We start from the raw sequence: 17,500 nt of genomic DNA, 5'->3' as shown, positions 1-17,500 counted from the left end.
TGCAGTACAAAAACGCACTCTCCTGCTTATAAGACAGCATTTAGCCCCAAAAACGCACTCTTCTGCTGATAAGACTGTACATTTAACTAGAAAAAAAACACACACTCTTGCCTAACTTAAAATACTGTCCAGAAACGCACTCTTCTGTTTATAACACTGTATATTTAGTTAGAAGAAAAAAAACGCACTCTTTTGCCTAACTTAACAAAATACTGTCCAGAAACGCGCTCTTTTGTTTATAAGACTGTACATTTAGCCCCAAAAAACGCACTCTTCTGCTTACAAGATTGTACATTTAGCCCCCAAAAACGCACCTTTGTACCTAATTTAATGAAATATTGTCTAAAAACGCACTCTTCTGCCTATAAGACTGTACATTTAGCTCCAAAAACGCACTCTTCTGCTTATTACACTGTACATTTAGTCCCTCAAAACGCACCTTTGTACCTAACTTAACCTAATACGGGACAAAAAACCAACTTCGCTACTCATAATACCGCAAATTTAGCAGACACAGTATAAACGCACTCTTCTATCTATATGACTGTACATTTAGCCCCCAAAACGCACTCTTGTACCTAACTTAACCTAATACAATACAATAAAAAACAACAACTTCGCTACTCATAATACTACACACTTTAGCCAAACACAGTATAAACGCACTCTTCTTCCTATAATACAGCTTATTTGGCCCGACAATCTCCCGCCTATACAACATCCCCACACTTTATAAAAACACAATCTTTTGCCTATAACTTCCGTACATCAAACACGCGCATACTAACTAAAACACAATCTGCCTACTACAAACACCGCTTACATTTAACGAAACACAAACTTCTGCCTATAAGAACAGCATAACTTGACCAAACACATGTAGCTTATAACAAACATGCCGCATACTTAACAAACTCACATACTTACACACAAACACACTATTAACCGATTCAGTAGTATGACGTGTTTCCATATCCATTCTGGTTATTATTTGGTGATTTTATACAGCTTCAGAAACTCATGTGGGGGGGGTTAAAATAGAAGACTCTGGCCATTAATCTTCTGACCTCCATACAGTCTTCCTGATGTCAATAAAATGGTCTAATCGTACATAAATTTCACGGTAAAAATGTGTCCCGGTATTGCACAACATTCTACCTAAAAGAAACACCGAAAATTTCATCCATACACCATCAACTTGTATATTTTTTGGTTTAAGAATAAAAAGGTTATTATATAGTTGTCTCTTCTTCTCTTCCTTCCTCTTTTCATATTGTAGTTTGCATGTCCCCTCTTTATCTTTCTCCTTTATGTCCTCCTCCTTGTTATCAGGCCCTTGTTTGCATGTTCTCTTTCTCTTTCTCCTACAAAAAGATAAAAGATGTCCACTGAGGATGCGTCTCTATACAATCGAAAAATTTAAAAGATCTTCCAAAATTGAGAAGCTTCTGAAAACATCTCTTCTGAAACAATTCAGTTTAAAAGTATCAAGAAATATCGAAGGCGAGGAAGTTTTTGAAATAATGAATATAAACTTGATAATGAAAATGTCATTCCTTATGCTAAATTAGGTTAGGTTAGTTAAGTTACCTTAGTACATTTGTAGAGAAGCAGAGGGAGCGTTCTTGAGAGAAATTAATGTAAACTTTAAAAAAAAATGTTATTCCTTTGGTCAGTTAATTAAGTTAGATATGTTAACATCGCATATCTATACAGAAGCAGGTTGGGAGTTCTTGAGGTAATGAATGTAAAGTATATAAAAGAAATCATTCATTAGGTTAGGTTAGGTTAGGTTGGGTAAGCATCGCATATCTATACAGAAGCAGATTGGGTGTTCTTGACTTATTGAATGTAAAGTATATGGAAATAAAAACATAATTCCTTTGGTTAGGTTAGTAAAGTTAACATCGCATATCTATACAGAAGCAGATTGGGAGTTCTTGAAGTAATGAATGCAAAGTACAGTATATGAAAAAACCCATCATTCCTTAGGTTAGGATAGGTAAGGCAAGCATCACATATCTACACAGGGAGTTCTTGAGGTAATGAATGCAAAGTATATGAAAAAAAAAAAATCCTTAGGTTAGGTAAGCATCCCATACCAAGAAACAGGCGGGGAGATCAGTGCATGTATAAATCAACATATCTGACAGAATAAATATGAAAAAAAAAACACACCAATATACTCAACAAACCCACAGGAAACTAAACTACTTCAAATCTCACATAATAAAGAAAAGAAATTCAATATAAAACCAACGGAATTGACAGAATAAACGTGACAAAAAAAGACAGACACATACTCAACACACCCAAAGAAAACCAGACTTTGAAACCATACACTATTTACCCATACACTTAAACAGCACTTGCAAATATCTTAACCTTAATCCGTGTGTGCTAATGCTACTACCACGCTAATACTAATGCTAATACTAATGCTGGTACTAATGCTGGCCGGGTGCGGAGTGCTAGGAGGGAGTGAGGGGCGAGGTGAAAAGATCTGAGGGTGGTGAATAGTATGGGAGGATATGGGTGGGTGTGGGAGGGCATGGAGGGGTAAGGCTGGGTATAGAGAGAGAGAGAGAGAGAGAGAGAGAGAGAGAGAGAGAGAGAGAGAGAGAGAGAGAGAGAGAGAGAGAGAGAGAGAGAGAGAGAGAGAGAGAGAGAGAGAGAGAGAGAGAGAGAGAGAGAGAGAGAGAGAGAGAGAGAGAGAGAGAGAGAGAGAGAGAGAGAGAGAGAGAGAGAGAGAGAGAGAGAGAGAGAGAGAGAGAGAGAGAGAGAGAGAGAGAGAGAGAGAGAGAGAGAGAGAGAGAGAGAGAGAGAGAGAGAGAGAGAGAGAGAGAGAGAGAGAGAGAGAGAGAGAGAGAGAGAGAGAGAGACACACACACACACACACACACACACACACACACACACTGAAACAAAAAGGTAACAACAAAAAAGACCCCAAAAAAACCCAAATTGTAAAAAAAAAATATATATATATATTAATGAAGAGAAAAAAATCAACCCCCGAAAAATGAAATATACTAAAAAAAAAAAAAAAAAAAAAAAAAAAAAAACTTAAAGAAGAAAAAGTAATTCAATTTTAAACACTCGACACGATGATAACAATAGCTCGACGCCCTGAAGGAACAACATTTTTCAACATTACACTTCCGAAGCACCACGAGACTTAAAGAAACGCCTGAAGCTTGACACACCACCACCACCACCACCTCTTCCTCCTCAACACGTAGTAAAAATGACACATAACGAGTGGATCTTATAGAATTAACTGGTATATACTTTCCAAACGATTCCAGTGGCGCTAGTTGAAGTGGTAGGTGTGGTTTGTAAAATCGATTCGGGCAGCGGTGGTTTGCGGTTGTGGGGAGAGTGAGAGAGGCTGAAACCGCTAGGAACAAGTGATAATGGTGGTGGTGGTGGTTAAGTGTGGTGGTGATGGACGTGGATACACACACATACATACATACACATACACACATACACATGTACACGAGAAGGACACTTTTGTGGTACTCTAGCAAGGACTGTGGTGGTGGTGGTGCTAGTAGTAGTAGTAGTAGTAGTAGTAGTAGTAGTAGTAGTAGTAGTAGTAGTAGTAGTAGTAGTAGTAGTAGTAGTAGTAGTAGTAGTAGTAGTAGTAGTGTATTTCATAGAACTATAGTAATGAGCTGGTAGTAGTGGTAGTAGTAGTAGTAGTAGTAGTAGTAGTAGTAGTAGTAGTAGTAGTAGTAGTAGTAGTAGTAGATCTCATAATATTATAGTAAGGAGCTCGTTATGGTGGTAGTAGTAGTAGTAGTAGTAGTAGTAGTAGTAGTAGTAGTAGTAGTAGTAGTAGTAGTAGTAGTAGAACTATAGTAATGAGCTGGTAATAATGGTGGTGGTGGTAGTAGTAGTAGTAGATCTCATAGTAGTAGTAGTAGTAGTAGTAGTAGTAGTAGTAGTAGTAGTAGCAGTAGCAGTAGCAGCAGTAGCAGTAGCAGTAGCAGTAGCAGTAGTAGCAGTACTAGCAGTAGTAGCAGTAGTAGTAGTAGCAGTAGTAACCCCAGTTCTTACTCCCTTAGACATAAAATTAAAAACACACAAAAATCACAGGAAGAAAAAAATAATGAAAAAAAATCTACAACATACAAGAAAAATGAGAGAAAAATAATAAAAAAATAAAAATAATAATAATAACTTCAATGACACAAGTTCAGCCCCACCCGAGGAACACGAGGCTGTCCAGTAAACCACTCAGCGACTCAGTCTTTAAGTTCAGTCAAAAATAATAATTACATATGAAGAAAGCACGGTGAGAATTAATACCTTGTCTGTGTGTGTGTGTGTGTGTGTGTGTGTGTGTGTGTGTGTGTGTGTGTGTGTGGGTATTGTGAATTTCTATATATATTTTGAGTTTATTGTTTTATATTATTGTCTTTCTAAATGTTTTCTTGTATTTCTCCATTTTCTTATGTTCTCTTGTATGTTATCTACGTTATTGTGTGAATTGTGTTATGTTCTTTCTTTATATCCTTGTTCTTCTTATGGTCCTGTAAGTTCTCAATTATTTGCCTTCATGTTCTTATCTTCTCTCTAGTTTATTTATCTAAAGTTATGTATCAACGCAAAATGTTTAATGGACCCTACGGAGAGATGGAGGAGGAGGAGGAGGAAGAGGTAGAGGAGGAAAAGGAAAAGAAGAAAATGAAGGTAGAGAAGAAAAGGAAAAAGAGAGGAAAGGAAAAGGAAATGGAAAAAAAGAAAGAAAAAGGAGGAAAAGAGTAAAGAAAAAAATGTGAAAAAAAGAAAAAGAAGAAGAAACAGAAACAGCAGCAATAAGAAAAGAAAAACAAAGCGAGAAAAAGCATCGAGAAATATACCAACATCACATAACACCGCATAACATCACACAGCATCGCATAACATCACATAACATTATACAACATCACACAACATCAAGCACCGAGAAATATACCAACATCACATAGCATTACATAACACAACATCACACAGCATCACATAACATCACCACTTATACACTAATACCCATAACCACAAAAATGCAGGATCATTATGTACTAGCTAAAAAAAAAAAAGAAAAATAAGAAAAAAAAAATGTAGTAGCAGTACCTTCAACCTACTACTACTACTACTACTACTACTACTACTACGTATAATCCTTGGCGTAATGGTGAATGTTCCTTAGGCGAGAGAAAGAGAGGAAGAGGTGTAACATTTCAGAATGCATCGGTCGTGTGCCACATACCCTCGGCTTTCAAGTAACAACAACAGCAAGTCACCGAGGTATTTCCTGAGTGAGGTCATTACACTGTTTTCCTGAAGACCAGAGAGGAGTGAAGAGGAGCAGGACCGGCCGAGAGATACGCAAGGAGGGATGAGTGTCTTGGGGGAGGGAAAGAGAGAAGACAGGTAGGTTGAGGGGGTCAGACTCACACCTTGCTCTCCTCCCCTTCTCACACGGACTGCACCCTTACCGCCGTACCCTTAAATATATAATAAATGATATAATACGAGTTGAACCCCTTGAGAAAAAAAGATCGACCCCTAAAGCTTGAGAACTCTTGGATCAAACCGGTTTATGGGTTGTAATGACCAGCTCACGAGGGCATGTTATTGGTACCTGCACAGTAGTCTCAGTGGAGCTCAACATTACCTCACTGCGGCCTTCCTGCTTTTTATTCCTCCTCTTCGGGAACAATGTCTTTCCCTCCCCGCCACCCTCAGCCCTTCCTTCAGCCACGCTTGTTGGTTTCTCTCAAGACTTCACGTACTTGTAATTACAAACAACTTTTTTTTTCTGGTTTTATTTATTTTTTTTTCTCGGTTGGTAATGGTCAGTTAATTGTGTAATGTTTAAATTCTTGTGTGTTTATCTTGGTTTGTGTGGTTATTCAGTTTTGTCTCATTTTTCCATGTGTTGATTTTTTCTGAGTGTCTCTTTGTGAATCAGTATTTGTTGTTAATATTTCTAACAGCATTAACATTCATAATGCTCCTTGAAATGACAGGCAATGCTGACATATGTATCTAAGTCTTCAGGAAAATGCTAATAACATTTCCTGATCATGATGCAGACAAAGTGACTGACTCAGGGTTTGCATTCATTACTTTGCGTGGGAGACATTCATTACATTAACACCTTCATCTTTTGTGGTGCTGCGCTAATTGTTATGTTAATCTCTTTGTATTGTAAAGGTTTATGTTCAATGTGAAAGGAAATTTCGAGTAAAGTCAAAGTTATGGTTTTGATACAATAATAAATTATCAACACCAATTTATCTGAAGTGTTTTGTTGACGTCCATGCTGGCAGTGACGCAGCGTGACTGCCACACTGGAGGCACAACACTGGCCAGTACTTGTGGTGTGCTCTCAGGCGATAATTAAATGTTGCGATCATGCACTGCTTTGTTCAACACGGCCGGTCAGATCCTCGCTAACATTACACCAACAAAACACACGGAAGGATACTATTGATAGGAAATACTATTAGGAGATAAGATTATATATAAGATAAAGGTTTGATTTACCATGTCATTGAGATGCACTGTGAAGTCACAACTCTTAATAAAACAAGCTTTCCTCATCTTAACAAAACTCGCACTTGCAAAACTGCAAAGATGGAGCACAAACTTTTAAAATTGTTTGAAAAGATCTTAACGCAGATATCTGAAGGATGTTCCTCCGGTTTTTCACTTTATAAGATTTCCTTCAATAAACATTTTTTTCTAAAATATTATCAGCATAATAATTTTGTTTCCATGTAATATTACTAACAGAGTTTCTGGTTAGCACGTCTGCCCATCTATCACACACACCAGTGTGTGTGTGTGTATTTTATATATATATATATATATATATATATATATATATATATATATATATATATATATATATATATATATATATATATATATATATATATATATATATATATATATATATATATATATATATATATATATATATATATATATATATATATATATATATATATATATATATATATATATATATATATATATATATATATATATATATATATATATATATATACACACACACACACACACACACACACACACACACACACACACACACACACACACACACACTAAGGCATGGTAAGATGTAATGGAATGCATGTCAGGGTATCAGAACAACACACACACACACACACACACACACTGCCTCATCACAAGGTGTCTGTGCCTCAGGTCAGATATTGAGTGAAAAAATTACAAAACAAGGAAATACATTCCATCAACACAATCTGTTGAATTTTCCTGTACAAATGTTTATGCAAAGTTGAACCACAAATGTTATTTGTGAACTATTATATTTAGAGTTACTTTAATCAAATTACATATTCCATCCTCTGTTTGATTTTCAACAACTTTTACTATTGAGGTAAAAATATTTGGTGTGTAAATTAGTTATTTAGTAACTCAAGTAATAAACTAATAATTGAATTGATAATTTAATGTATTACAATTTCTTCTATTCATCATAATTTTCTTGCACCAGAAATAATAAGTAATCATATCAATATTGAGATTATATTAAATATTATATATTTAATCAATTAAATTAAATTTTGCTTCACAGTGGCAGGGCGTGTTGCAGCACCAGCCTGGGGCAAGGCGGTGGGCATTTCTTTAATACTTTAGCACCGGGGCAGCACCTCACGATGACTCACTTGGTGACTCACACAGGCCGCTAAATAAGGTGACGGGGGCTGACACTGAGTTACGGTGACTCGAGGTGGTGCGCGGGGCGGGATATTAGCACAAAACTTTGAGACTCATGTTTGGGGCGACCTCAGGGTGGCGGAGGCGGCGAAACGTCGCTCGGGCGAGGAATGACAGTGGCATGAGGAGGAGGCGAGGCAGGCAAGGAGGCATGACAGCACTCAGTGCCCTCCTATCCGGCCACCACAACACAACACAACACTTTAGCGCCTAAACACCGCGCGACTTCCCTCACCACCCCGCGGCAAGGCACTCTCCCCTCCTGCTGGCGGCGGTGACGAGAAGCTGCAGGGCTGGAGGCGTGTGGCAGGGGAGACAGGCGCCCTTACCAAGCACAACAAACCCCAAAGCATGAAGGGGCAGCCAGGAGGACCCACGGGGAGGAGCAGCACCTTCTGGCCAGCTCGCTAAGGCCCACACCACCGCCAGCGAAGTCGGAGTGTTGTGTTGCAAGGGTGTCACACGTTAGCGAAGCGTTATTAGCCACCTCTGCCCCTCCTGTTAGTGCATGTCAGTGCCTGCATTGCCCCGGGCCACTTGCATCACCGCCACCCCGACTTTCCACCAAATTCGGTTAACGTTGCAAGGGCCGCGACTCCAAGATTTGGTTATGTCTCAACTTATTTACCTTTCTATGGTCGGGGGCGGGGACACGGCGTAGGCTCCATACTGTTCCATGACTCTCACTGGCACTAGTTTGCCTCTACACCATCAAGAAATCCTCATGCCCTTGTGTGTGGGGGAGAGGAGGGGCCGGGGTGTGAGGCGGTGAACAGTGTTGCACGGATGCCTAGTCAGTCCAACACTAAGCTCACCTCTCAACTCTTGCCACTACCGCCACCCGCTCGCTGTTGCCACCCGCCCACACTCTCACACATTTCTTTCTTCTCCCTCTGGCGATGCCTCTGCCTGAGACGTGCCCCACTCACATCACCCCCGTCCCACGCCCTTCTGCGGTGCACACTCACGCACCTAGCAAGTGCATGAGAAAGGTGAGACAAATAAGGGTAAGAGTGTGGCGCGCCTTACTCTGCAGATCAACCCAGCCAGTGTATACATAACGTGCTGCCCTCTGTCTGCCACAGGCCTCACTCCTCCCACCACCACCACCACCACCACCACACCGCCATCAACACATGCATTACGCAACAACTAGGCTGCCGTCAGATAAAACATACATCTATTTTTAGCGCCGCTACGCATTGTATGCAATTCAGCGGGAGACAATCTGCATTTCCTTCAACCATGTCTCGATGCAGAGGGCTCGACACTGTCTGGCTGAGGAGAGAGGAGTCCAAACCCGGCTGTAATACAAGGAGCGAGAGCAGATTCGGACGTCGCCAATACAATACTACAGGCTAGCGCGACGCCCGTCAATGATTCCCTGGCAAACACCCCGCCAGCACCGCCACCCCGGAAAGGAGACTACACCAACGCACACACCGGGGCCCACACCACCGCCCAGTCACCCCGCCACCTCCTCCACACCAGTCACCGAAGGTAATTCCTCCAAACACGGAGAATTTTCACAAGGAGGAGGGAGGAGCCAGCGGGGGCGGTGAGGAGCCGGGCAGGCGGGAGGGAGTCAGGGAGAGCCGCAGGGAGGGAGCGAGGGAGGGAGGAGGGACAGGCGGGGCCACTCCACTCCCCACGTTCGACCAACAAGCACCAATCAAGCAACTTACCCAGAGAGAGAGAGAGAGAGAGAGAGAGAGAGAGAGAGAGAGAGAGAGAGCAGCGGTAAGGGGGTAAGGCAGGCGGGCGGGCGGGCGGGCGGGCAGGCGGGAGGAAGGCCTCAGCGACGGTCCAGATCTCACGCCTACACGCTCTGACCTACACTCGTCGTCACCTTCACCTGCGTTAATAATTGCAGGCAGGTGTTCTGTCACCGCACCTTTACTGGCCACACCCCGCCACGCGCACACAAACCCGTCCCACTGCTTGGAAAAAAATGTATACAAATAGATAGTTACATCAACAAATAAATAAATAAATAAACAAATAAAAGATGCATAAATAAATAAGATGGTACGATTAAAAATAAGCAGAGTAATATTATATACGATTTCTCACGGCATAGCATTGATGTGATTTTTTTTGTCTCAGTTATAGAGTTGGAATTCTCAATTAATGAAACATTCTAAAAAAATAAATAACAAAATAAATAAACCAAGATTGCGGATTATTTTTTCTTCTTTTCCCAGAGACAAAAAAAGGGAATGGCGAAATGAAATACACTAAAATAATAAACAAGAGAAATACTACCACAAATAATAAATAATAATAATAATAATAATAATAATAATAATAATAATAATAATAATAATAATAATAATAATAATAATAATAATAACAATAATAATAGCTAGACTAACCATATAAAAACTCAGATAAATTACCTAACATTATTAAAATCCCACAGAAAAACAACCATTAATAAAACACACCAAATCTAAACAAATTATAAATGAACTCCAACTTTCATTCACCACACAATATGATAAAATCTGGTAAGGTCTGGAACTTCCTACCCTACCTACTTCTGTATTTCCATCTCCCTATGACTTCCATTTAAGAGGGAGGTTTCAAGACATTTATCCCATTCTTTTGGCTAACTCTCTCAAACCTGCAAGGGGATTGGCAACTTAGTGGACTTTTTTTTTTTTATTACCTTTGACCTTTGACCCACTAACCAGAAGACAACAGAAAAACAAAAGTGCAAAATAAAAAAAATAAAAATGAATAAAAAAAAAGATGTATTGGAGAAACACACAGACTTCCCCATCTCGTTATAATCTTCCCGTCAGCAGCAGAGTAGGTTATCGAAGTGAAGGGCTGTACACTGCTATATAATTACCCTTGGATTTATTGAGAGTTGAGTCGCATGCATAATAAGACTCGAGACTCTTCCCAGGAGGATCAACTCAACTGATACTAAATTATTCGACCTAATTATCGTTTTCTGTTTGATATTTCTGGTGAGCGGTACTTTTTTCTCTCTCTCTCTCTCTCTCTCTACACACACACTTTTCATTTACTATTCTGTCAAGTTTAATCTTTCCTTTTAATTTTCCCTTATTCAATATTTTTTATTTAAGTATTTTTTTACTTTTCATATTCCAATTTTTCTAATTTTTGTATTCTTTATTAAATTTCTGTCGAAGCATTTTTCCACCTAGCATCTTTCCTCTTGTCTTTACTTCCTCTCTCCTTCCTCCCTCCTACCTTCTCGTCCTTCCCACCTCCTATAAAAAGAAAAAGAAAAAAACTAAACATCCCATCAAAATAAAAATGTAATTCGAGAAAAACAAACGATGAAATTTCAAGAGGACAAAAAAAAAAAAAAAATAAATAAATAATTAAATAAAAGATGGATTACTTGAACTCCATACTTGAAGGTTCACTGTCAACCTACCGAGACAAAACCTTAATATTTCACTAATGTTCGCTGGTCTGTATAAATGAAGAAAGAGAGAGAGAGAGAGAGAGAGAGAGAGAGAGAGAGAGAGAGAGAGAGAGAGAGAGAGAGAGAGAGAGAGAGAGAGAGAGAGAGAGAGAGAGAGAGAGAGAGAGAGAGAGAGAGAGAGAGAGAGAGAGAGAGAGAGAGAGAGAGAGAGAGAGAGAGAGAGAGAGAGAGAGAGAGAGAGAGAGAGAGAGAGAGAACCACATTTTCCCAGCCATAAATCCCCCATTCCCCCCCCCCGTACACACACACACACACACACACACACACACCATATTTCTACCTAAAAAGGAAAAAGGGATAGAAAGAACAGCGTGTAAGAAACCGGTTTTTACACACACACACACACACACACACACACACACACACACACACACACACACACCTGCATCCCCCTACACATGCATTCATCCTTCTTTATCATGGGTTCTTTTTTTCTTTTTTTCTCTCATTAGATTCCAAATTAACCGAGAATCAATCAGTGTTCTATTGGTGTCCGTGTCAATAAGTGTCATTTGTAGCATAATGGTACATACTTTGCGATAGAAGGCCCTGTCGTTATGCTAGAGTCGTTAAATTAATTACCATACACGTCTTAGAGGGAGGAAGCGCCGGGCAGTACGTCACTCAGACACACCTGGCGTTACCTGGCAATGGGCTACAGGTAATACTAACACTCACACCTGCCGCGATTCTTTACCTGTCTGTGTGTTTTCCGGTATTTCACCACTTTGCTTTCAACTTACCTAACCTTCACCTTACTTGATTTCTAACCTAAACCTAACCTCACCTAACCTAACCTCACCTTACCTTACCACCAACCTAAACCTAACCTAACCTAACCTCACCTCACCTCACCTCACCTCACTTAACCTAACCTAACCTTACCTTATTTCTAACCTAAACCTAACCTCACCTAACCTAACCTAACCTAACCTCACCTCACCTAACCTTAACTAACCTAACATCACCCAACTCAAATTACATTACTTTAAGCTAACCTAACCTAACTTTCTTTACCTCAACTTACACAAAACTTAGATCTACACAAGCTATTCAAATTATACAGAATATAGACCTGACATAACATTCATTAAACAAAACATAAATTTAAACCTAACATAAGGTGCACTAAACGTCTAAACCTAACACAACTTGATGGAACTTAATATAGAGCGTGTTGTGCTGGCGAGACACGGTTGCTTCTCATAAATGTGATGAAGCAGGATGAAGCAAATCTTTATTTTATTCCCTGAAATTAATTCCTCACCAAAAAATGAAGAGAAATATAAGACCTGTTTTATTCTGCATCCCCAACATCTCAGTTCATAAACCTAACCTTATCTTACACATACTTCACAAACCTAACTTCACCTTACATATACCTCACAAACCTAACGTAATCTTACCTTACATATATTTCACAAACCTAACCTCACCTTATATATAATTCACAAACCTCACCTTATCTTAAATATATTCACAAACCTAAGCTAACTTTATCTTACATATACTTCCCAAACCTAACCTAACCCAACCTAACCTCACCTTACATAAACTTCACAAACTTTACCTTATCTTACATAAACTTCATAAATTTCATCTCACCTCACCTCACATATACTTCCGAAGCCAAACCTAAACACAACCTAACCTCCTTACATAAACTTCACAAACTTGACCTTACTTTACATAAACTTCAAAAACTTTACCTTACCTTACATAAACTTCACAAACCTCACCTCACCTCATCTTACATACACTATCATACTGCCATACTCACAATGCATATCCTCTCCCACAAACAATAGTAGCTGTCGTTGGCAATTATCTTCCCCTTCTATACTGTACTTTTCCTCTAATGCCTCAGAGTTCAGTGTACTGCAGAGACAAAGCATTTACTCTTCCCAGCAAACAAAAGTAGTAGTAGCTTAAAGTCTTTCTCTCCTTTCATACTGTATTTAATCTATTTCTAACGTTATAGTTTGTTTGGTATTGTAAAGTGAAATGTCCTTTACAAATTGCTGCACTGTCTATTAACTTGTCCTCTAAACTCCACTAGTTATAAAATAATCCGTTCTTTTCTAATGTTATTCTGTACTTAATCCCTTCAATACTGGGACACATTTTTACCTTGAGATTTATGCACGATTAGACCATTTTGACATTAGGAAGGGTCTATGGAGATCAGAAGAATCACCCACACAAGTTTCTGAAGGTGTATGAAATCCCCAAATAGTAAGCAGAATGAATAGGGAAACGCGTCATGGTACTGAAGGGGTTAATTCTTAATGCAATAGGAATGTTAGATGATGCACACAACAAATCAACACCCCTTACAAAAGTCTTTACCTTCCCTATACAACACACACACACACACACACACACACACACACACACACACACACACACACACACACACACACACATTGCACCTTTCTCTTTCTTGATACCGCAGTCAGTGTTTCTCTATTCTCTTCCATTATAACTATAGTCAGTGTTTGTAATATAGTTAGTGCAGTGTGGCGGTATCAGACTCCACAAATAATCTGAAGTTCCTTGCTGTCCTTTAGTATATAAAAATTAGAATTTCCTTTGCAAAAATCACATTTTTCTTGTACAAAAATTTCTTGCACACAACACTTTCCTTGTCACAAAACTAACTTCTCTTACAAAATAACTTATAAATTTCCTTGTATAAAATTAAATATAACTTTCACTGTACAAAAATAAATGACAAATACTTTCCTTATAAAACCATTTTCTTATAAAACCACACTTTCTTATTAAAAAGAATAATATTTCCACTGAAAAAAATACTAATTTGAAAACCACACTGCCCTTGTAAAGCAAATCCTTCCTTACTGAATGATGCAGCTTTTGAGAGAGAGAGAGAGAGAGAGAGAGAGAGAGAGAGAGAGAGAGAGAGAGAGAGAGAGAGAGAGAGAGAGAGAGAGAGAGAGAGAGAGAGAGAGAGAGAGAGAGAGAGAGAGAGAGAGAGAGAGAGAGAGAGAGAGAGAGAGAGAGAGAGAGAGAGAGAGAGAGAGAGAGAGAGAGAGAGAAAGAAAAATGAGAGAGAGAGAGAGAGAGAGAGAGAGAGAGAGAGAGAGAGAGAGAGAGAGAGAGAGAGAGAGAGAGAGAGAGAGAGAGAGAGAGAGAGAGAGAGAGAGAGAGAGAGAGAGAGAGAGAGCGCAAGCAAAATCCTACATCTCTTCAGGCAATTCCCTCCAGGTGCAGCGTGACGGCCGTACCTGCAGACTTCCGGTGCGGTGCCTAATGTGTTAAAAAGTACCACGTGCACCTCATATTTCCAGCCCTCTTTACGTGTACTTTGCGGCTTAACATTTGTTCTGCCCGCCTTCACACCACCTACTCCACCTTCTCGTCTTAATCCCCCTCCTGCTAATTTTGCATGGGTCTCTTTACTCCCTACCCACTCTTAGATGTCTTTCTTTGCTGTACTGTTACCTCTAAACATTGTACTGTAGAGAAATAGCGAGATATCCTATTTATTTACTTTGTCTTATTCCTTCATATACACAGCACTCGTCTTAACCCACTTCCTTCTACTTTTCATCTGTTTCCTTATTCCCTAACCCACTCAGATCGCTTTTCTTACTGTACTATTACCTGCGAGCATTGTACTAGGTTGAAATTGTCAGATCTTTCATTCATTCACTTTCCTTTACTCGTTTATCTACACAAGACTCATCTTAACCCACTCACTTCTACTTTTCATGCTTCCTTACTCCCTGCTTACTCTGAGATCAGTTTTCTTGCTGGACATCTATTTCCGAACAGTGTACTAGGTCGAAATTGCGAGATATCTTACTCATTCACCTTATCTTACTTGTTTATCTACACACCACTCATCTCAGTCCACGCACTTCTACTTTTCTTATGTTTCCTTACTCTGTACCCACTCTCAGATCTCTTTCCTTGCTGCACATTTATCTCCGAACATTGTGCTGGGAGATATAGCGAGATCTCTTATTTATTGTTCTGTTCGCCTTCACACCACTTGTCTTAATCCACGCACTGCTACTTTTCATGTTTCCTTACTCCCTATCTCCTCTGCTATTCTCTTATCTCTTTTCTCGCTGTACAGTTATCACCAAACGTTATAATGGGTAGAAATTGCGAGGTGTCTCATTTCTTATTCTTTTTTCTTGTGGATGCTTATAAAAAATCCATACATTACTTCTAGTGCTGTGAATGAAAGGTTTATCTGAGGACTGAGGCACATTTCAAATACACACTACAAATAATTCATACTTCCTTAATGTTGAAAGAAGAAAAAAAGAAGAGCGAAATATCTCAAACAAAAGGTTCCTCTCCTCATTATGATAATTACACTCATTATGTGAAGTAAATTTCCAAACATACATGCCAGGTAAGCCATCATCCTGCCCCTCCGTGCAATCCAAGCTTCCTTTACCGCATCACCTCCTCATACTACCTGCCAATCTAATCCAAATGTATGCCACGTTTTTCTGCACACTTATCCATCCATCCGTTGTTCTTCTTCTTTCTACTCACTTTATTCTTTCCTTCAACTTATCCTCCTAGTTATTCTTTTCCTTTTTGCATGTTCGTTCATCTATCGGCTGTTCTTCGTCTCCATTCTCCTCACTTTATTTTTTCTATCAATTTATCCACTAAGTTATTCTTCTCCATTCTGCATACTTTACTCATTTAGCGGTTGTTGTTGTTCTCCTTTCTGAACATTCATTAACCCAGCAGCTGTTGTTCTTTCTACCTACTTATTCATCTTATTCTTTTCCTCTCCACATTTATTAATTTAGTTGTTCTTTCTGTACTAAATCAATGTACAACACGTAATTGTTATTCTCCTCTTTCATTCACACTTGTTTATCTAGTTAATTCTTCTTTCCATACATTTATTTATCTACCTGCTCTTCTTCTTCTTCTTCTTCTTCTTATTATTATTATTATTATTATTATTTATTATTCTTCTTCTTCTTCTTGTTTCTTTTTCTTCTTTTCTCTTCTTGTTTTTTTTTTTTCTTTTTCTTCTTCCTTTTTTTACTTCTTCTTCTTCTTTTCATTTTTCTTCCTTTTTTACTTCTTTTTCTTTTTTTCTTTACTACTTCTTCTTCTTCTTTTTCTTCTTTTTTCTTTACTTCTTTTTCTTCTTTTTTTTCTTTACTTCTTCTTCTTCTTTTTCTTTACTTCTTCTTCTTTACTTCTTCTTCTTCTTCTGTTTCTTTTTTCTTCTGTTTTATTTTCTTCTTCTTCTTCTTCTTCTTCTTTCTACGTTCATCAATCTATGTAGTTGTTATTTTTCTTTCTACGAATCTACACACTTTTATTTTTTTAGCTGTTATTTTCCTCTTCTGTCTCTCAAGTCTGTCGGATCTGACGCCGCGCAAATCACAACATGCTAAGAAATGTCGATTTTTCATTTTTCCTTTCTTGTAAGACTGGTGGTTAAAAGTCTCCAGGTGGAATGATTCTTTTAAGTGATGAGGCAGGAAAGCATTAGAAAAGTCTTCTCTCTCTCTCTCTCTCTCTCTCTCTCTCTCTCTCTCTCTCTCTCTCTCTCTCTCTCTCTCTCTCTCTCTCTCTCTCTCTCTCTCAGCACCATATAACTATTTTACTAAAACCTATTTTCAGATGCAGCTATCAACTAATGGATTCATTTAACTATCTCTCTCTCTCTCTCTCTCTCTCTCTCTCTCTCTCTCAAAAGTGACACACACACACACACACACACACACACACACACACACACACACACACACACTGACAGGCAGGGAGGTGTACCCGTATAAGATGAAAAACAGCGATAATTAATACAAACAACAAGAAGAGGAACCCTGCGGTGATGACAACGGGGGAACAAATGAGAGCTGCCACTGGAGGAAGAGTGCAGGAAGGTACCGAACATGAAGCGACATTTTAACTACACGAGGGAGGGTGCAAGGGAAGGCTAATAGTGTACAGCTCGGGTCGGAAGTCAAGGCACGTCCCACACTCCTCCTTTCATTGTTTTGATGCGTCTCCTCGTGGTCCAGTGGGTATAGAGGAAGGCACTTTTAAGACTGTACGTGAAGCATGCATAGGTTCGAACCCCCAAAACTTACAGGAATGTGTTTCAAAGTATATTAAAATCATATGTGTGTATTTCTCCTTCATTCTTAACTGTTCTGCTACTACGGTCATGCCTCCTTAATTTGCTCCTGCCACGGTGATCCTTCCTTGATTCCTTCACCTTCTTACAGCCATAAGAATTCTTTACAAACAGACATACGA

At 39.1% G+C, this 17,500-nt stretch overlaps 1 protein-coding gene across 4 annotated transcripts in view; it reads right to left on the bottom strand.

Annotated features, from left to right (window-relative positions):
* LOC123512431 (insulin-like growth factor 2 mRNA-binding protein 1) overlaps positions 1–17,500 on the bottom strand; it is a 163,085-nt gene that overhangs the window by 89,013 nt on the left and 56,572 nt on the right. For 2 of the 4 annotated variants that reach the window (XM_045268845.1, XM_045268844.1), the window contains exon 1: positions 8,390–8,632. The exons of the other annotated variants lie outside the window; for them this stretch is intronic. Coding sequence is in view for 1 of the 2 variants with exons in the window: in XM_045268844.1 (XP_045124779.1) it covers positions 8,390–8,439 (50 nt within the window). In the remaining variant the exon portion in view is untranslated. Of the gene's footprint in view, positions 1–8,389; positions 8,633–17,500 lie in introns of those variants that run through there. 4 annotated transcript variants of the gene reach the window in all.

Source organism: Portunus trituberculatus, chromosome 33 (assembly GCF_017591435.1).
Source record: "Portunus trituberculatus isolate SZX2019 chromosome 33, ASM1759143v1, whole genome shotgun sequence".
NCBI lineage: Eukaryota > Metazoa > Arthropoda > Malacostraca > Decapoda > Portunidae > Portunus > Portunus trituberculatus.
This window is presented reverse-complemented; position numbering and strand designations above follow the sequence as displayed.